At 34.4% G+C, this 22910-nt stretch overlaps 1 protein-coding gene across 1 annotated transcript in view; it reads right to left on the reverse strand.

Moving 5' to 3' along the window:
* Window positions 1-22910, reverse strand: part of Cntn5 (contactin 5) — a 1252743-nt gene that overhangs the window by 74651 nt on the left and 1155182 nt on the right. Inside the window, exon 16 of the mRNA XM_058570757.1 lies at window positions 14585-14705. Within this exon, the coding sequence (XP_058426740.1) occupies window positions 14585-14705 (121 nt within the window). The remainder of the gene's footprint in view (window positions 1-14584; window positions 14706-22910) is intronic.

Raw genomic sequence — 22910 nt, forward strand, 5'->3', positions numbered from 1 at the left:
AAAATCTAGTGATGTTACAGGGACTGAGTTAATAACTGTTTCATTAGATTCTTTATCCCTTATCTCTGCTAATGATGAAATACAGGTGATACAGATTAAAAATAGACATAGACATGAGAGACATCAAAGAAGTCGGGAATTTCTGGTAGGAATTGAGTTAGGTGTAGCTGGTGACTACTGGAATCAAAGGAAATCCAGGTAAAAGAGGAAGACGCAATAAAGGTGGGGAGGCGGGCTGAGGTTGTAGCCTATTGGTGGAGCGCTTGCCTAGAACATGTGAAGCACTGGTTGGATTCTCAGCACCACATAAAAATAAACAAAGGCACTGTGTTCATGTACAACTAAAAATTAAAAAAAAAAGATGGGGAGGCACCTACTGCAGAAGATTAAAGGAAGCTGTTAGAGGTTTCATGTCTCAAGTGTGATATTAATCTACAAATGGCAAGTTAGACCTAATATAGGTCCCCCGTAGCTGCAAATAGGGAAAAGGAGTAGGGTGCTGGCCTTTAGTTGGCTGATATATCAAATAATTTTTTAAAACTCCCTTCTTGAACTTATAATTTTAGAGGAACACATAGTCTTTTATTTAGCTTTCCTGTTTTATTTCTTTATCATATACTCCATGTATCCAGAATTCTGTGTGTGAATCATTCTTAGCCATTTGCATTTAGTTTTTATTTTTTTAGCTTTTAATTGGTGCATTATATTTATACATAATAGAGGAATTCACCATATAATATTTATACAAGTGCGTAACATAATTTGATTGGTCACATTTCTCTGGTACCTATTTAAATCAATAGTTCTTATGAGAATGAGTATGTGTGTATGCATGTATGTTTTAAGAACTGAGTGGAAAGTAGAATGGAACTATAAAAAAAGTCTGAAGGACTTACAGGGACAGGAGTGTTAAACTTCAGAGAATTCCTGAAAACTCTCACCACAGCATTTTTATCTATTTCACTGTATCTGTGCCTATACTTTATTGACATAGGATATGGCAATATGTATAATATTAAATGCCTGTTACTATTGTTTATTCAATTATTATGCCATCTTCTCTCCATTCTTCCCTACTTATCTCACTAGTAAAATTTAATCTCTTTGGGGGAAAGTATTCCATATTCATTCACTCATACATTTAATTATTTGTTCAATAGTATTGAGAAACATTGCCCTGTGCTGAACCTGGGGCTAAGGGAGCAAATGGGAAGGAAGTTTCCCACTCTTATGACATCTACAATTATGGTGAGGAAAAGGAAGTAAATAAATGAATGAGATCATTTTAGATAGTAATAAATGCAATGAAGAAAGCAAAATGAAGTGAGCATCAGGTGTTGGGGGGGGACATTAGAGAAAGCTGAGGAATAAATAAAGAGTTAGCCATGTAAATATAATGAACACTTTTTTGGGGATAAAATTCCAAATTACTAATGAGTACAGCATGTCCAAGGAACAGAAAACTGTTGTGGTTACAGAATGGTTAAGTAAGAGGATGGAGAAAGATGATAATGTTGGAAATATCAACTGTTGCCATACAATAGAGGGATTTGAAGGTAAGAGTAAGGAATTTGGATCTTAGAATAAGAGGGACTTGGAAGTCATTGGATAGCATAGGGGAAAGCCAAGGGAATAAAGTTTTGAAACCAAGGAGGAAAAGTCTGCTGGAATCCCTCAGAGGCTGTAGAAAGCCTTTGTGCAAAGTCTTTTAAAATTGTTAAAAAAATGTGTGCATTTTTTCTTTTCCATAGGGCTTTGTAACAAATGTCAACTGTGATGGTTCATCAAGTCACTTTTGGAAGATGGTATTATCATAGAGTTGTTGCTTAGTAGATGTCAGCGTGGTGTCAGTGACATTGGCCCTCTCTGAGGATTCTTTGGTTGCTGGTCTCTTGCAATCTTACTTAGAACATGATGATTCTTCTATTTGTAGGCAAAAATTTTAAAAAAAGATATTACCCACTCCCCCCCACACCAGTCTTATAAGACTAGAAATTAATGCATTAGTCCTAAATTTAATTTTACAGCATGCAGTTGTCACTGGAAGGCTGAACTCTGACTCAGGCTATATGGAGCTATGTGATTGATTCAGACTAGTAGGTTGTAGGATAAAATGACTTGTGTCATTTTTGACTGAAGCATTTAATTGCCAATGTAACAGTCTCCAGAGCATCATGTTTAAAATCTTTATTAAAGAATTTCCTTGTTTCATTTTTAGAAAAATACAAACACTTCCTGGTCAATTATCACAAACATCAGGTGAAAGGTAAATTAACCAACAATTCCAGGAGGTGAAGTAGGCATAAATATTTAATGTAGTTTTACACGAGTTGAGTTGCATACACTTTATTCCAATATAAAAGTAATACTGTCCATCCATCCAGGGTGATCTTTCTGAAATGGAAAATAGATATTTGAGTCTATTGTACAAACCGTCAAGAATAATTAAAAATTCAAGCAATCCACATGTTATTCTGAAATTCATTTATTAAAGTAGGATTACATAAATTCTAAGAACAGATCAGTAAAGAAATCCTGTAGGAAAGTTCCATATGAGGTGCTAAAATATGCAAGGTACCATGTTTCTGCACAGCTTTCTATAAATCCAATGTTGGGTTGCTGTGTATGGCTCATTATGATTCTGCAATGCAGATTAAGAAAATCATGGAAATGAGTAATTTATAGATATCCCTGTGATTTACTTTCACAAACATACTATGAGAGAAATTTGGAATCATTGTTTTCATTGAAAAACTAGGGCAACACATTTATAAGGCCATTTTCCTTAGGATAAGTATACACTTGACAATACTATGGACTAAACTCTAAGTGGGACACTGGATTTAATGTTTTTTTTTTTTTTCCTAAAGTATAAATTTTTACTTGTTCTCACTTATTTAGATTTTCTTTCATATTTTTTTTTCTGGAAAGCAACATGAAAGCATATTTATCATGGTCTTAGAAATGAACAAGAGTTGACAAACATGTATCTAGGATCTGTAATTTCATATTTTTACTAATTAAACAAATCAGTAGTCCTCAAATGACTTAAAAAAGAAGAAGAAATATTACTCCCTGAGTGCTTAACTTATCCAAAAATGACTGAGCCATAATGGAGAGAGGGCTGTCTCAATGTTCTTCGGTGACTGCTGGTTTATACTCTCAGGATTTTGGTATGCAACTGTAGAAAGAGCATTTACCATTATATCTCAAAACATGCTAAAAGATGGCTACTTTCATATGGTGATAGTAATCTTGGTAAAATCCTGATGCCACCATATAACTCATTTGGAGAAATGAAGACATAAGATCTTCAGATGCACTTAAATAGAGCAGTCTTCAGACTGCATAATCTGAAACAGATGTTCCCTATAACAGATGGATTACAGGAAGAGTCTGTTCACTGGGTATGATCAATGTTGCTTTTTAGCTTGACAACATTCTGTGAGATGAGGTTTTGATGTGAGTATATGTGCATTATTTCACCAATACACATATCAGGTGATAAAATGTTTATAACAGTGATTAGGTATTAAAAATGAAGTTTACTAATAATAGGTTTATTTCTTGAGTTGGCATAAAAGAAATAATTATATGAACCAATAACCTCCTGAACAAAACATGTAATTTAAACAGACTTGCTTTATGCCATAGTTTTCTGTGATTAATGAACACTTAACCAAATCAGAATGCTGTCAAAAGAGAATGCTGGCACTTCAGTGTAGATAATTATGTGATTTTCAAATAAAAAAAAAATCCTCTTTGTGATTTTATATTTTTGACCAAGAAGACTTTAAAATTTAAGATATAATTCAAGAGAAATGTCAAAGTCACTCATTCTATTTGGTTTCATTTTTTGTAACATGAGTATTTTATGTGCCAATTCCATTTCACATTTACTTTCAAGCCTTTTAGTTTTCTTGGAGGTGGTGAGAAAGGCATTCTGCTGATTTTTACATTGCTTCCTTGCCCACTCAACTGAAGGTATGGGGCTATTTTATGCAAACACTCCTAGTATGAATATTAATATCTTAAGAATATGTATAAATTTAACTGTTTCTTAGTTGTGTTTTATTGTAAATGTATTTGAAACACTGCAGACAGGAAGGAGATGACTTCAAAATGCCTTCTATCACTGAACAGGGTGAACAAAACAATCAGAATACTATTGGCTATTCAGTCAATAGATAATGAACTAGGGTCTCCCTTTAAATGTAGACCATTTTCCTGACCACACAAACTATGAAGAGCAACGGTTCAACTCCTTAATCCTAAAGATAAGGAAAATGAAAATTCTTCCTAAAATTAAGACTTTCAATAATATCTATAATTTACAGAGAAGCATTCTATTATTTGAAATTTCATTCTCTTATTTAAAATAGCAAATTAAATATTATTATCCTCCCTTTTATATGAGGAGGCTAAATCCAAAAGAAGTCAAATAACTCATCCATGGTATGCTTTACTGTCCAGAGTGAGAAAAATCCTGGCCCGGGGCATTTTTCTAATGTGACCATGTGTTGGTTGGGTCAACATATTATTATAGGGATTTTAAACAATTTGAGTTGTTTTTAAATTAGGCTATTGAGACTCAACTAACATGTACTGAATACCAGCACTGAATTAGGTCCAGTGCTCAAGCAGATATAAGACTTTTTCCCCCCCAAATTCAGCATTAATACAGCCAACCTTTCTACACTAGTTTTTGTCAACATATAACCTGAGATAGAACACTGTATCTCATCTTTGCAGTGCCTACACTTTTGAAGCTAATAGAGGTTATTCTCTATTTTAATGAATTGTTCTTTTCTGAAGCTAGGAGCTAGTTTTTCATTTTTCCCTGTTTCAAGGCATCTCAGCAGATCTGCATGTTTCTAAAGGAAAAAAAAATGCTTATCTACTTAACAGAGAGAATAGAAACCTACTTACTCATGACTGCCAATCATTATATGTTATGTGTCAAATTAGATTTTTCCCATACTTGCTAAGCACTAATGTAAATACATTTTAATTTAAAAAAAACCAGCTTTTCTTTGAAAGATTTTACCAAGAGCAAGTAATATTTTTTCTTGGCATTTATAGACATCATCTGGTGTTCAGTCTCCCCTACCCCGGCCCCCCCACACACACTCTTTCACCTCACTTGCTCTAACTCTTTAGAGAGCTAATTGTCTTTGTAATTCCAAATTAAGGAGTACTTAGTGAAACGAAGACATTACCTTTGCCAGGTGTTTGGGAGGACAAAATTCAATCTGCAATAAAAGTCAAGAGAAGTTTTTTCTGATCAGTGCTAGTCCTTTTTGTTTTCAATACTTGGATTTTGTATTGTTCAATGAAGAATATGAGACCAGGCTACATAATGTATGGTGTTACCTAAAATCAAGAAAACAATTAAAAATTGAGCATCTTGGAACATAGACTAAAATCAAACAAAATTTCTGAATAGAGACTGAAGTAAACTTACCAATTTTCCCTTTATTCTTGAAGATGTGACCTGGCATTGGTTGACACTCAGCAAAATTTGTACTTGGAGCTTGACTCTTGGTGACCACATTAGGGTTATCAAAAATGGGCTGGCTGTACAGTATGAATATGCTCTATAAGACCTTATGTTTCAGGTTTCACAAAATACTACTCAAACTTAAAAACCACACTAGAACAGTATAGGTGACAGTCACAGGAAATAGAATGTATTCAGAAAAAAACAGGTCAGTTTTACATGTGATTGGCAATTGGGTAATCTTGTCTATACAAAGTATATGAAAAGTGAATAAATAGGATGATTTTCCCCCAAAACTTTTCAAACAAACAAATTAATAGACAGATACAAATTCCTTTCTATATTTTGCTTATGTAATATTGGTGTGGTTAAAACCATCTTATTTAATGTTAAAGACTGTTTTGTTTTTATGACTCATGGTATAATTTACCTATACCTGGGCAGGAAACACATCCAAGTGTTGAAAGAACTGTAGCAGTTGGAGTGAATATCAAGTACTTTCTAAAGCACCTGGGAGTTTTGTTCTTGCCTCATAATTGTAGGGTTTGCAAGAAAGTTTAAAATGAGAGAATAAAAAGCAACCATACAGAAAGAGATCTATTATTTATAGGTGCTTAATATTTCCAAAGGTGTCTTGCGCAGAAGTGATTGTTTGTTTCTGTTGAAACCCCAGGGCATCTACATAAAAAGCTCTACAAGATTCTGAAAAAAACAGTCATTTGAATTTAACATTTTATTTGATTGGCAAGACGTGGGGTAAGAAGTCCAGACAGTAAGGTTAGTGACTATTCACATCAAGATGTAGAATAAAGTGGTGCCCAATGATGCCATCTGTGATCACATGGGCAAAGATTAGGTACTACAGAGGATTAGAGAATGTGAGGCCTTCAAACAGGTGAATGGGCATGAAAAAGTGCTGCATTTGCAAACTTATATGGAGTGACTGTTCTTCTCTTTCTTGGTTCAGTCATTGCATTTCCTGGAAGATTCTGCCAGCCTTTCATCTCTTTGATAAAAATTCCAACTACTAGGCAAAGCTTGTCACTCCATGCTGGTTTCTTACTGTAGTCCTTCCTTCTTTTGTGCCCTCCTCCCTCTTTCCCTCTCTTTCTTTCTTGTCTTCCACAGTTATTAACATTTCAGGAATTATAATGTATCAGGAACTGAGTGAATCTAGAGGACACAATGTTGAAGAGATAGAAACGACCTAACACTTGACAGGGAAAGAGGTACAAAATACTAGCTCAAAGCCAGCCTATCTGGGCTCTCCTCACTATTCTTTATCTGCCAGGGTGACATTCAATAAGTTCCTAAAACTCTCTGTGTCTTGATTTCCTTACCTGCAGATTAGAACTAAAAGTAGTACCTCTCTCACATTGTGTCTACATAACATGCTAAATGGATGAAGTGAAATAATTCATATGGAGTCTTTAACACAGTGCTTGACATTTGGAGGAACTTAGTAAACGTTAGCTGAATTTTAAAATAATTATTACTAATAGGGCTTATAGTCAGAGCAAACCATGCTGCCCATATACTGGTAAGAGCATTACTCATATTGTGATGTAAAAAGACATGTTCCTCCATATCATATGTTGTCCATGGTTAGCTGGTTAGCTCTGTGCCTGCCACACATTGAATGCTCTATAAATGTTTGATGAATATGTACTGATTGAAGAATGAGTGAGGTTCAAATAAAACTACCTGCCCAAAGTCATTCTGTAAGAGATGTGTGTGTGGGGGTCTCTATCTGACTTTAAATCTTCTGATTTTCTTAAGATTATGCACTGCCTTCACACAATATTGCTTGCCTCTCCATCTGCTGTAATTTGGATATTACATTCATCATCCATGGAATTTACCCTTGCCAAGTTCATCAGTGACTTCAGAATCACTCTATTCAGTGGTATATATTATTTCTTATTTTACTTGTTTTTTTACTCTGTTGCATGGGAATTATCTTCTCTCTCTGTTCAAATGATATGATTTATTTGTATTTTTCTCCTAGTATCTGTCACTGGCAGCCATTTCACAATCTCCTTTGCAAATCCCTCCTCCTCTTTATCATGATACTTCAGTACTTCCCAGGATTTTATTACCAGCATTTCCCTTATTTTTCACATGCTACTTTGTAATTTCATTCCCTTTTGACTCTAATATGCTGACAGTGCCCCAATCTACATATCAACTCCAATGTTTCTCTTCTGACCTCCACAGGCACAAACCTATTTGCTTATGGAGATTTGTCTCTGGAGAGCCTTAACTTAAATGCTGTTCATTTACTTAGCATTCACTTTTCTCAGAGTCTTCCTGATTACGTGAATCTGATCATGAATGATCATGAGTAATGATTGTTTTCTTGGGTTGGGGCACATAGTTTATCATATAAACCAGGGCAGCTTTCGAAGTGAGGATGCCTCATAACCAAATACTCTGACACTGTAAGTATGACTTGGAACTGCCTCAGTCTGACCCAAGTAGGGGATCTGCCTCCCATTGACCATCTAAGCATTAAAACTGGCATTCATCTTTGCTTCCTCTTTCTTCTTTAGCATAGTCAATAGGTTGTCAGGTTCTGTAGATTTTATCTCCATACTATCTTTTGAGTCTATATCTCCTTTTCCCTACCCCTTATTTTCTTTTCCCAGGCCCTTGTTATTTCTCACCAGAATTACTGTACTGTGGCCTACTTATTCTATTAGGAAGCCACTGATCTGTAAAGCACTCTCTGAGGTTGTCCAAAGGATCTTCCTTTAGAGCATATCTGATCATGTTCCTTTCCTGATTGGTCCTTAAGTTTTAGCATAAAAGTTCCTTCTCATGGCATTAGAAAGCATTCATACACAATTCTATCTTACCATTTCTTCCTGTTGCATTCTAGAACTTTCCTGGTATAATGTAGGTACTCATTAAACAATGAACCCTACACACCAGGAATTTGCCTCAAGGTTACATAAATGGGAAGTGACAGTATTTTTGTATTATGATGTCTGCATAAGAAAAATAGGAGCTATCAGTGGAACGAATTACAGAGTGAAATGTGATTACCTTACAATTTTGACTCAAAATATTTATGATATAAAACCTCAGAATTTTTCTCAAAATGAGTAATGTCACAATCTTTGTTTCAAAATGCTGCCATCAAGAAACTTGAGAAAATCTGTCAGTTGATGTAAATACCAGTGTCTAAAAGAGAGGTTGGCTTCTTCTAGCAGGCACTCAGTATTTGTTGAGTGAACTAAATGCAAAAGATTCAGTCTTCATCAGTGTGTTGCCTGTATACAATAACAATTCATTTATTTGCTCTTATTGCATTTGCAGATATACATGTATGTGCATGAAAACTACTTCAATCATTTTGGTCATTCAGGTCACTTCAATTAACTATAACTTGAATGATCCAAACTAAAGTGGTGTAGGGAATCCAAATACCTGATTATCAAAATATGTTACCTTTTTAGTCTTTGTTAAAAAGTTCTAAATAAGCAAACAACCACATACAAAGTGTAACACAAATGAAACTAAACTGCTGTTCAATGTCTAAAAGAAATTTTATAGTTGTCAAGCAAACCAGTTTATGTGGACAGAGAATAAGCTAGTAAAAGAAGTGATTTGTTTAAGCTGTTTAAATTATCAAATTCTTGTGTAATAGTGAACTAATACTTCCACAGTGGTATAGGATAGTCCAATAAGACATTGCATTAAGGAGATTAATTTTCTTTAAGAGGGAGATACCTCTATTTTAAAGTATTGTTATTTTGTTTTTTGGTCCTGAGGATCAACCCAAGGCCCTCATACATGCTAGGCAAGTGCTCTATCCCTGAGCCACATTCCCAGCCCTGTTTTAAAGTTTTTTTTTTTTTAATCAACTACATAACATATTTTTCTCAAAACATAAATTATTTGAAAATGTATGTTATTAATATTAACTAAGATTAAATTACACAGAAAACATTAGTCAGTGTCCTTTGATCTCTAAATACCAACATATTGGCAAACCCAGCTTTGCTTTAAGTAACTATTAGTTTTTTTCTTATTTGTGAAAGACTCTTGAGTCCAGATCATAACTCTATCATATAAAGGCCTGTGAATTTTCCAAGTATTATAAGCTCATTGTATATTAAATAAATATATAATTAGGAAAGAAAGACTTTTTACAGTCCATTTTCCAAAGATGCTTATGTAAATACATGTGCCTTTTTAAAGCTTGGAAGCTTTCGGAAGTGGCAAGGTACCAAAAATGGACAGGTATGTCAAGTTAGAATCTGCATAAATCATAAGATTAGTGCTGTGAGATGTGAAGATAGAGAACATAAATGCAGCTTTAATTCTTAAATCAATTAGTATGTTAGAGATACATTGATTTCACAAAGTTTTAGTTTCTCATTGTATTTCTGAAACTGATCATACATGCATTTTTCCAAGGGCAAAAAGAAAATTCTCAAATATTCCCTTTTTGCTAGTGAGAATCCCAAGAAAAGAGAACATGAAGAGAATTTGTATAGTATTTAATCATGGGTTACCAAATTTTGGTTTCTATTCTGGTATAAACTGGTATCTTTAGATATTTTTCAACTATTTGAAAACAAAATCATTTAAATTGGCATTAAATTGTCTAGTTTGGTAGTTTCATCTACCTTAGCATAGGGTTTTTGGAGTTAAAATTGAAATATAAATATTTTAAGACAGCAAAATCAAAACATGGCTTTTTGGGTGAAATAACTGTGTGTGTATGTGTGTGTGTGTGTGTGTGTGTGTGTGAGAAAAAGCTCACAAAAACTTGTGATGAAAGGTTCAGTACTCTAATTTTATAAATGAGAAAACTTCTGTTTTCTGTAATTTATTCCTTCCCCTTGCTAAAGTTTTTGTTGTTGCTGCTGTTCTGTAGAGGAATACCTAATTTAACAGCTATGGAGGCCAACTTTATGTGTTTAATCTTACAGTTTCAGGGGGCCCTGTGCTTTGATTAATGTCTTACTATGCTAAAATTTTTACTAATTTTTAAGAAGTAGCCTCACATTTTCATTTTGTACTGAGCCCCTCCAATTGTGCATATGGACCCATTGCAGACTTATTTTCATAATCTCTTATTATGTCCCTGAAACTTACCTGGGGGCACTTCTCTGGTCTTTCTCACCCCACTTACAAAAATGTCTCTCATTCTCTAGTAGACTAGAAAATGCTGAGCCTCCTAAAGTTTCTTCCTATTTTTGATCTGAGTGTTGACGTTAGTGCAGGATGAAGAGCCAGGTGCTAAATGAATGGATAAATGAAAAGATGAACAGCAATTTATAAACAAATGCCTGTTGTCTTATTTCTTTGGCAAAAAAAGTCAAACTTTTAGTGGCTTCAAGTTTGTGCTGAAAAGTGACTAGGTGGTTTAGGAAAGATCAAACCAAAAATTTTCAAGGAAAAAATTCTTGGAAAGAATGAGTGGACTTGAATTGATTGGAAAGGTAGAGAAAATTAGACTGACAGGTAGAACTCTGCTAGGAATAAGAAGTGATGGGGTGGAGTCAGAGGCAGAGGGCTAAAAGCAGTTAGATATCTCCCAGGAGTTTGCATCCCAAGGAGGATTCATTCTTTTCAAATTCAAGTAAATACATGTTGGATTCATCTTGTAAGTTGTGATACAGGAAATAAAAACAGTCCAAGTTGAGGAAAGGCTGTGTATTCAGAGGAAACTTAGAGATTACTGATTCTTCTTTGATTATTCTCAGAGTTTCTAGACCTAATGTTTTGCATTAAGAATAAGAATTATAAGGATATTTGAAGAGTGAATTTCTTATTGCTTCCTCTGCCTCTGAACAGAATAGAAAGAACTCAAGCTCTGGCTCCCACTTAGCCTAGCTTAGTTAAGCACATTTTATTCTTTAAACCATGATAGTTTTCTACCCTTCTATTTGCCTTGGGAAACACATTTCTGACATTGATTTCTATAAAATAATATAACAGAAAACAAACACTCCTTTCTCTAGAATCTTTTAAATTGTGTTTGATCACTTCTGATATTGCTTGAGAATATCAGTTCTTTACAAATGTGTATCCCCTTCAGGGAGGTTATCTCTGGATGGCTTACCTTCCTTTCCCTGGGTAACATGATACAGTCACCTATGGCACTGTCTACCCTTGCTTTCTCCATTGTTATTATAGCATACTTAAATAAGTGCTTGAAATTGTACACAGATATACAGGTATAGCTTTAATTTCTTTTTATATCCAGAAGAAGATTCTTGCCAGATGTTCATTCACTCTCCTATGTCTCCAGATTGTGCATATTGCTATGATAATGCTGGCTCACAGGGTGCTAAGTTTGTGAGAGCAAGTGATTTTATGCTTCAGCTGATTATTTATGGAAAATTCAGTTTTTAGATAATGATGATAATGGTGGAAGACAGGTGAATAATAGCACTGACATCCAAAAGCAAAATAAAGAAAAAGTGTGAACAATCATTTGAGGGAAAGATAGCCCTTAAGATACTTTATGGAGAGAGTAGCATGGAACACTCAATTCTAAACAAGCAATGGGGAGATCATGTCCTCCCCCCACTGAATGGCAATTTAGAGTGCTGGTGTGGCCAGATAAGAAGTGCAGGCTTTGGTAAGATGAACAAAAGAATGTTATAGTCAATCTTCAATTGGAGAGAAGACAACAAAAAGGAGCTTCTTTCTATCTAGGAGAGGAGAATATAGATATATTCCCCTGGTATTTCCACTGAAATAGAATCACGAGAATGTATTCCTCGCCAGCCAATTATTTTCCAAGTATGATCAACATTGAATGAAGTGAACTGCTCACTCTAACCAGTGTATTCTACAAACAGATGGTTGGAGTTTTCTTTACTGTTCCCATCTTCCTCTGATTCACATTTGAATAATTGTGTTTTAAAGATTCTGATGCTAAAATTGTAGCAGTTATTTAAAAAGCTCAATCCAGAATGGTCAAGCTTTGGTCCTGCAGGCCTCCTCTAGAACATTGCCCTCAGTTTACAACTGCGGAGATTGGAGGAGAGGGAGAAAAAAAGCTTGGCCAAGTAAAACTATTTTGAGTGTATATTTTGCAAGTCAATATTAAAAACAGCAACATTCAAGAATCTAAGTTCCTTCAATTATGAAGAGCTGTTAAATTTAATAATATTGTTAATAAAAACACCAGAACCCTTAGTTTAGTTTTTAAATTTGTCTGAGAGTGGCCAGGCAGAAGAAGAAATCTATTTTTCCTAATTTTGAAAAAAAGTAGTGCAAGTATATAATCGAAAATTGGCAACTTGATCAAACTCACTTCAAGGGAAAGCTTGAGCTGAATGCTACATGAATATTCAGACAATAGCAACCTGTTTGAAATTGCTATTGGGTATAATTCCAAAATTTATGCATTTTATCATCTCCTAGGCATAAAGCCAAAGGCTAAAAGAGCAGAACATGAAAAAGTTGAACTTGAATTATGTTCTAAACCCTGTTGAGTTTAATTTTACTTACAAAGCAGAATGTTAGTTTGCCACTTGAATTTGCCCCTTATAGTCCTGTAAAAATACCTGGTTTCTTGTTATCAGTCTCTAAATTGCAGTATTCATTTGGAAAGCTCCAATTTTAGGAGCATCATTTTAAATTACTAGGCAAGTGCACACAATAAATACACATAATCTAAGACATACTGCAGCAAGAGAAGGCAATTCTATAAATTAGAGTACTGGGTGGTTTGCAGTTCCACGAGCCTTGTAACGTTGAAGGCACTAGGGGAAATTTTTAGTGGAATGAAATGTATTGAAAAAATGAGCACTTTAAAAAGTTGGTGTTTCATACTGTAATAGAATACACATTCTTGATGTAAATTTGGAGAAAATATCGAAACTGCTTTCTGAACAGAAACACACAAAAATTTGAATAAGTGCTATTCAGATACACACTTTTTAAAGCATTTTTCTTGAACCAATAATAGATGCACTACCAAAAATCAGTAAACATTTGGTGATACAATGAAGGGATTATTAAGTTCACTGTATGCCATTGTGTCTACCATACAAGAGTTTTTGTAATCATTCTTAAAAATAATTCTAAAATACTTTAGATGTATGTAAAGTCAGTTAATCTAAAACATAATTTCTTCCTATAGATTATAAAATTGTTACTTGTAGACAATGTACAAGGAATCTAAGCATGCAATACTCATGTCACTCAAAATGTGTTTGAACAAAATCGGAGAGGCACTGGGTAGTGTTCTGGTAATATTCTAGTCCTTATATCGTAGTTATCTGGTGTTCTTGTATTGGACACATGTATACTTATGAATTTAGAAAATGCCTGTAGATATATTGTACTTGAATATAAAACTAAAAGAAAAGGAAGGATGGAAGGAAAGAGGGATGGAAGGATGGAAAGAAGAAAAAAGTAAAGGGAGAAAGGAAGGAAAAGAGAAATATGCTAAGATCTGCTTTTCTCACACTGGGGGACACTGTGCAAAACGAAATGAGTGTTCTGGTCATTTACTTAATTGAAATAAGACCTAGCTTCAGAGGATTGCAGAATTTGATGATCTGGCTTATAATTGGAAACCACTTAACTGTCATTTCTACACAGGGAGTCAGTATGTTGACATTTTCAGACTTTTAAAACATCCCTGTCACTTAACAATTGTAAATATCACGATCTTACACATGCAGTTTTTCTGTTTTGGGAAGCCAGATTTAGAAGTTAGTGGAGGAAAAGCAAATTCCACTAGCTTTGCATTTGTAAAACACACAAACACACAGTTTTATTTTTTTTCCTCTATAGTCCAATAATTGTCTTAGTATCTCTACTGTTTCGAGTTTATGCTTGGCAGTAAGTTGGTTTGACACTCAGTGATCACTTATTGCTAAGAGTGTTTTTGGACCCTAAAGTTGGATCTGTAGGTTTCGTCTGTTACTAAGGAACAGTTTTCCATGTAATCTCTTCAAAGGCAAAAGGTTAAGCAAAAATGACATATATTGTAAAATTGAAAGTAAAATGCATAGTACTGATGTGCTCAAAGTCCATGCATTTAAATTCCTTTGTATGATAATTTATTGTGATCATGTCTTCAGACTGCACTATTAGCATACTCACCCCTAACAAGAAGTTCTGCCTCATCTGACACACTGTCTGCTGTGGTCTGTACCCTGCAGCCATATCTCCCAGCATGCATCAGAAGGATGTTCCTGATCATTAAATCTGCAGAGGATGCTTGCTGAAAGAGGGATGAAGTGCCAGTTTAAAATGTTGCAAATCTGCCTAGTTCAAGGGGGGAACTTTGCATATTCAAAGGGCCCAATTTTGGCCTTACAATCTATATGACAACAATTCAGAAATCAAACATGCCCTACCTTAAGGAACACATGGAAGTTATGTTTTTAACAGTTGCTAATAAGGGTTTGAACATTTAATATTGCATATAATGATTTAGCAGCTAAGATATTGAAGAAATATTTAAATATGCACAAACAAACTCTTTAAAAATAGAAAAAATAATCAGTAAAATATATTGCTTTGTTATTCTGAGGCAGGCTGATTTTTGTGGCAAGAAAATTGCACTAAAAGGAATAGCAACTTTTGGGAAATTAGTTATGAGAAGGTAGCTGTCAAAGGATGATCTCTTGTGGCTTTATTGAATGGTTCCTTTTGTAATACACTGTGGGCAACAGATTGAGATAGTACTTAAGTGACTGCTAGTTCTGAACCCACATGTCTTTATTTAACAAAAATATATCTCTCCCGTAGTCTCCCATAGTCAGGGAGCAGGGTCAGCCTAAATCTTTGTTAATGCAGTTACAAAACACAAAGGAGACTCAAAACACCTGATTCTTGTTGGAAGCAAGATGATTAGAACATAGTTGAAGAATAACTGCTGTTAAGGAGATCAATAAATACCAGGGACAGTATCTTTTGGCTGTATTTTTTAATGGGATCAATGATGATCCTACACTTTAGAATGGCTGGTACAAACCTTTCATTACTCAATGCCATCTTTCATTTATTCTATCAGACAAGATAGACTTATTGTGATCAAGTGAAGATCTTTTATTTACCTACAACTCATGGTATTTTTTTTTTCTGGTAAAGACAGCAAAAATATCCAATACTCCTCTTAGTTTCCATGTTGTAATCCAAGAACAAATGAGGGAAGATGCATGCAGCTTGAAATGACATCTTTGAAGAACTCAAACCTTTCCTCCAAAAACCATTGAACACATGAAAGAATGTTTAATGAAAGTCATAAAGAAGCCACCAGATTAGAGTTCTTTTATTTTCGATGAAATGAAAGTGATTACCTTTAAAAACATAATGTGTTTGTTCTGAGAGATTATTTAAGAATTTATTTGTCTTTGTTTTCAAATAGATTAATGGATTTTGTGAAAATAAGTCTAATTTCCAGAAATCCTTTGGATTCTTTCTTAGCATTTATGGAAAAAAAACATTATGTAATTGTGAACATTTTACCACTCAAAGAATTTGTTTCTCTCAATGAAATTTCCTTACTATATACTATGTTTTAGTTAATATTTTTTTTCCTGGTACTTAAATGTTTTCCCTTCTTTTCAATATTATGATAGGAACTTTTAAGGGTATTAATGTTTTCTCTTAAAAAGTAATTGTTAAGACATGGTCTGTTTAGTCATTTACAAGGAAATGCTTCATGGTGAGACTGCATTGAAATGTCATAACAATTATTTCATGTAATGTGGTGTTTGTCCAGTGAGGGTCTATGCTGCTAATTTCCTTTGGATAAATTGTTACTCTCAAATTCTAACAAAATTCATTTCCTCATTCCCACTAGACTAAGTGTTCATTTCTTTAATATCTGAAAAGGAAATGTTAAATCCTTTGATTTGTAATGGAGAAACAAAAGCAAACTCAAGACATTATAAACAATAATTCAGTTTCAAATCAACATAATCCTATATTGTATGAACGAGCTCCTTCATATGTACCACTATGTGTAGTGTGTCTGCCTTTGCTGTCCTCCTAGATTTCTACAAAGCTGGTTTAATAGGTCACTAGGTTAATAAGGATCCAATGTGCACATTACAGGCCCAGAATGTATTTCCCTGTATCCAATGGGAAAGCCAAGGAGAACCACAGAAAATCAGGGAGGATTTGATTCTTTTATTTCCTAGAAATAACACTGTAGGAAAGACTACAGGTTTTGCATGTTCTTTAATACAGTTCCACAAACCTATTGGTATCAGTTAAACAACAGAAAAAAAACACCGATTATAAGTCATTTTGCAGGCTCACATTTTTGAAAAATTATTTTGTAAAATCTCATTCCTACAATTGAATAATTGATGTTTCATTTTGCAGACTTTTCCTCCCAAATAATTTATTTCTTTTTGTCCTGGACAAAAGTCCTCAAACCTTTTCCTTTCTGTGGAATTACATTTAAAGTGAAACTTAATGGGATGGAGAAGAGATTTAGTTAAAATCACATAAAGGTCTAAAGAATTCAGGGGGTAAAGTATAGATTATCTCTAGTTGGCTGTCCTTTAATGGGTTCCTGCAATTAATAGTGTGCAATGCTCTCTAAACAGGCCAAATCTCCATCATAATCTATCAGGAACGCAAAGTCTACAGCCTCCTCCATATTTGTCAATGCCAAGGCTATTTGAAGAATTGAAATTATCTCATTTTGGACCCATTCCTTCCCTTTTGGATTATATCTGCATTATATTTTTAAAATCCTAAACTGGGAAGATTAAAAGTAAAATGAATGGATTGTGAACACTAAACCTAAATTACCCTTTCAGTAGATTTACTGTTCTTTCAAGAGAAGTAATGAGAAGAATTCATGTGGGAGCCCATTATCCTTAATCTCAGCCCACAGTATGCTGTTCCTGAGAGAGAACCTCTGCAATTTAGTGCACTTTTAATGAAATGGTTACTTACAGCAGATGCTTGCTTTCCTAAATGTAAGCCTCATTTCCACTTTTTATCTCTTAGGAGTTATTCTCTCTTCTTTATTTTTTCTTTGTTTTCTCTGACACTTGCTTTATTTTCAGTCTTATTTCCCTTGCTTTCTTTCGCTTTATAAACAAATCATGTTACCTGTCACTTCAAATGAACTTCCTCACAACCAGTGCTTCGCACAGCACCGATGCCTAACACAGCTCATAGCACACAGTGGGAGCACAACACACACAGTGTGTTGTCAAATGAGTTAAAAAGTGAAGGCTTTTTACAAAAGAGGTGTTATGTTCATGCTCTGAGAGTAGTAGCATGGTTATATCATTTACATCTCCTGGTCACATGGTCTCATTAGAGCAATTATAGGTTATTGTGATTTTTATTTAAAACTTTGAAATAAAACAGGAAAGCTTAGTTTTTCCATCCAAGCCCAGTTTTTTTATTAGCTCATACTTTGACTAACTGTCCTGCATATCTGTACATGCAACTTATATGCCTAAGTAACGGAAGCTCAATAAACTTTGCTGTTCTGTGTCTGCTCATTCTTGCCTTTAGGATAAAGTCCAATATCTGTTTATTTCAACCTAAAAGGTTCTTTAGTACACCATTCTACCTCCTGCAACTGAATTCTGTGGTCCTGTAATACCAGTATTATGGTTTTCTGTACTCAGGAATTCTTTTCTGTACATGCTTGATTGCACAGCTTTTTGTTCTACTGCAGATGTTCCTTCTCTTGTCTTGGCCTGAGAGATACTTGAGGCTCAACTCATGCCCTCATCTTGATAGTCTTTCTGGACTGTCCCCAGACTTCTTAGTGTGTCACCATTAGGCTTTTATGTCACTTTGCTCATGTCTCTGATCTGGCACTTCCATTCTGGGAAGACTCTCCCCCCAGGTCCATCATGGGCATTCCGAGAGCAAATGAGGCACCAGGGCAGCTAGTGATAATTTAGCAAGCTAATGAATGGCCTGCTTCCTTCCTTACCTGTGGCTGTCAACAACCCCCCACTTTTTTTTTTCAAAGAAATTAGGAAGTAAAATAGGAAAGTCTATAGAGGAAGACAGTGGGAGAAAGCACTTAAAGAGTAAATACAAGTTCGGGGATGATACAGAATTGTGTGAATTCTCGCTCTACCACTAAAGTTCAATACCATTAGATATTGAGCTTGGGGAAATTATTACTCAGAGCTTCAATGTGATAATGTGAGTAAAGCCATAGCAGTGTCTGGTACATAGAAGGTATTTTATAAATGGTTTTGTTTGAAGGGTACTATAACTGTATTCTTAGCCAAGAGGAAGATTTCTTTTTAATGTGTATTCCCTCAACAAACTGGATATCAATGTTTTTCATAGCTATAGTCAGTTTTAAGTACTTATCTTTATTTTAGATGTAATTTCCCCCATCCCTTTCTCTTTTATGGTATAATAGAAAGCCATTGGACCTAGAATTAGATGACTGGAATTCTAGCCTTGGATCAGCACCTTCTGAATAGCCCCGGGACTCTGGAGAATCAGTTTATTGGGATAATAACACCTGCACTATCACTCTCAAGGAATATTGAGGAAAACCAAATGAAGGACTATACTTGCATGAACTATTGGGACATGCTTCAAAAGCATAAAGTACTCTTAAAGCATTTGGTGTTCAGCAGAGTAGAGCTGAAAGCTGTGCACATGGAAAGCATTCAAAGAGTGGTTGCAGAAGGAATCATTTAGACAATAAAATAACTTTTATTCTTGTAAATAGTTAACTCATGTTGAATGCCCCTGCCAGAAGGTTGTGAGGGATGGCAGTTTCTATACCCTCATTTAGGGTTTATTTCACTTTTTCAAGGGTTTATGTAGGACATTTCCAGCATGTCCGTTTCCTGATAAGCATGAATATCAACCAATCTGTGTAAAGCAAAGTAACATGACACATAAATTCTATCAGATGTAATTTAAAAAACCTTATCTAACATGAAAAGTTGGAAATAAGCTATGAGGTATGGATTATGATTATTATTGACATAAAATCTTAGTTAAAATACTTTCCTAGCAACAGTATTTCTGATTCCCATAAGATAATATGTTTAATAGTAACCAATTATGACAGGGAAATAATATACCTATTTCTTCTTAGCAGTGTTTTTCTGAAACCCCCACAGTATAGGGTTTATTTAGATTAATGATGATGAGTTTTAATATTTTTTTTAAAGAGTTGATATTAATTTTCTTCCTTAAATAAATGGACATATTTGTCTAATAAGTGCTCTACCACTGAGCCACAACCCCAGCCCAAGTGCTTCTAAGTTAAAAGATGCTTGGAATAGATAAAGTCATACAATTTATCAACCTAATGTTCTCTCAGACTTATTCTTAGCTCCATTCTGTCTGTTGGCAAAAGTTTATCTCACAAGACTACTAAGAATATTTGTCTCTTTCTCCTTTTGTTGTTTTATTCAGTATATTACTAATTCAATAGTCATTTATTCCTAATGTGCTAAGCTTGGGGTATACATAAATATAAATATTAATAAATAGAAATATTATTTGCTTATAGTGAAGAAAGATGTCTCTTCTCTGATCCTATGGATGTTGATTCTCTTTTTAGTGGCAAGATATAGTAACACTTCTTTATCTAAGATGAATGTAAGTGACCAATGCAAAAGGGCTCCACATGCAAAGAGTGACATTTCTTCATTAATCTAGTGCTTCTAAGTTTATTTTTAAAATTTTTTAAGTTGTTGATGGACCTTTACTTTATTCATTCATTTATATGTGGTGCAGAGAATTGAATCCAGTGCCTCACACATGTAAGGCAAGTGATCTACCACTGAGCCACAACCCCATCCCAAGTGCTTATAAGTTAAAAGATGCTTGGAATAGATAAAGTCATACAATTTATCAACCTAATGTTTCTCAGACTTATTCTTAGCTCCATTCTGTCTGTTGGCAAAAGTTTATCTCACAAGACTACTAAGAATACTTGGCTCTTTTTCCTTTTGTTGTTTTATTCAGTATATTACTAATTACTTCGATAGCTATTCATTCCTAATGTGCTAAGCTTGTGCTATGCAGACATGACTTGACACTCAAAGAATATCAATTCTATTCCAGCTTTGATAGAAGAAATGTAGACAGGAAAGGAGGAAGAGCTTTTCTCATATCTTCATATGGGCTTAGAAGAGATGTGTACACAGGTTGGGTCCAGATGAAGATATTTTCTCTTTCTGTGTGCCACATATAGTTTTCACAATCATTCCATAAGCATTGACTTCTAAATTTTTTAAAAGATCTTTAAACTGGAAGTTTATAATACTCTTTTTTATCCTTCTTATTTTCTCACATGTACCCATCTGATACACCATTGTTATGTTAGTCTTTTAAAACTGATATTGTTTACCTTCTTAAAAATCTTCATTGGCTCACTATTTCTTAATGTTGAATTGAACCAAGCATGTCTCTTATCATAGAGGAAAGTGTATTCTCTGCTCCCTTTTTCAAGTGGTTCCCCATTGACCTGCCAGTGTCTCCAATTATTTCATTTGCTAAAATTTTGTTCAAGTCAAAATTTTTTAACAGGACTCAATGAACACTAGGAATAGTTATATAAGTTGTGGACCTCAGTGCCAAGTGAAAATATAAGGACCTTTGTTAAAAAAAAAAATTAAGAATTGGAAAATTCAAAATGGCAGTAGCTATACAATACACTAGGCATATGATTCATCTTGCTAGGGGACCCAGTGTGACTATGCAGGATGCAGGTCCACAGGTTGATTGGATGTGTTGACTATGCCAATTTACCTTGAAATATCTGGGGGTCTTCAAGAACATTGATGCCAATTCTAGGACATGGTGCTCTTTGAGATAAATACTGAGGAGTCAGCATGGCTCTTTCTGTAAATTATAAAACACCCATCCTTTCCTATTTTCATGTCTTTACCTTCTCCTTCATGTTTAATTGACTTGAAGGTTTTTCTCAATCCATGCTGATATGGAAAAATAAAATAGATTTAATCTCCTTAAGTCTTTTGTTATAAAACACAGTGACACGGTGGTTTATATTGTGTTCTGAATGTTTCATGTGAGACTAGCCTGACATTAGTATATTTATGTGGTATTCTCTCCAAATATTTTTTTCCTGATTTTTTCCTTATTCTTTCAATGAAAACACAGCTCACTGATACACCTCTGTTAGCTTCAATTTGTTCACTTTTACATCCAGTTTGTTGGAAGAACATTTCACACTTGCAATAATGAAGATGGGTTGCTTTTTGAATTCTACAGTTGCAGATCTATATGGAGCTATAGAGGGACTCCCCTCCTCACTTAGAAATTGGGAGTTTTGTAAGTACAATGGCAGAATAATTTTCTTTAAGTGAATTCTAGGCAAGAGAGGTATTTAAATTCACATCATTACAGTTATGAAAAGTTACTCTCTAGGGTGTATGATGAATCAACTTTCTCATGAAATCTCTTTAGTAATAATATAATTTAAATAACACCTGATCCATAGGATGGTTCAATGAGGCAACACTGGCAAATAGGAAGATATTAACAATCATGACAGGCAATAAACATTTTGGTTTCAAGTGAATTATACCATTGTCTAATAATGGAATAATCTTATTACCTTTCACTAAGTCTATGCTTCATAAATTACCTCTCTTTGAAGTTACTTAAAATGGTAGAACTAGTCAGGAAGAAACTTTAATTCATTCATGCATTAGCATATGATCTATAAACAGGTAGTAACGGCATGACCACCAGGAAAGTTCTAGAATAACAACCATTTTACAGTAGTTCTTCATTTTATTTTATGGATGGTTATTGCATATGTACAGTTGAAGAATTTATCAGCATTTTTCATTCTTCAAATATTTCCTGAATTGTCCTTTTTTTTTTTTTTGGTCTGGACAGGAAATGATAAACACATAACACATTTAAACTCTTCTCTCCTCCTTTACTTGTAGCAAACAGGTGATCTGTGACCTAAACTATAAATTCTTCTCAACCCAGTGCTTCAGGTGACCAGAGTCTGTACAAAAGACAGAATGTTTGTCATGCACAATCTACATGTACCTATTCGGCCTTTGAGAAGCTCACAATGCAATGTGGCAACTGATTAAAAGGCAATGTGTTGTATTATATAGATAACAATACAAAAAGCTCCGCAGGAAAAAAAAACAATTTTACTTTGTGGAAAAAGAAACACTCTGATCTAACTAATTCTTATAGCAATGAAGGACTTGTCTGAGTGCAAGTGACATGGGGAGTCAGGAGCTGAGTTAGGACACTGGAGTCTTGAGGTAGGTGTAATTTTTATTCTATCACACTGCCTATGGACCCAGTTGTTCTGCTTAAAACCTGTAGATAATTTGATTTATTAGCACTATTTAAAGGAAAAGTTGGTAAGCATATTAAAATAAAATGGCTTTATTGAATAATAGTGATTATAAAACTGTTATTAGGAATTATATCTCTAAATAAACCATAGAGTTCTTCCAGG

This window comes from Marmota monax, unplaced genomic scaffold, assembly GCF_021218885.2.
Source record: "Marmota monax isolate L192 unplaced genomic scaffold, Marmota_monax_Labrador192_F-V1.1 WCK01_AAM20220418_F8-fsc00045, whole genome shotgun sequence".
Lineage (NCBI taxonomy): Eukaryota > Metazoa > Chordata > Mammalia > Rodentia > Sciuridae > Marmota > Marmota monax.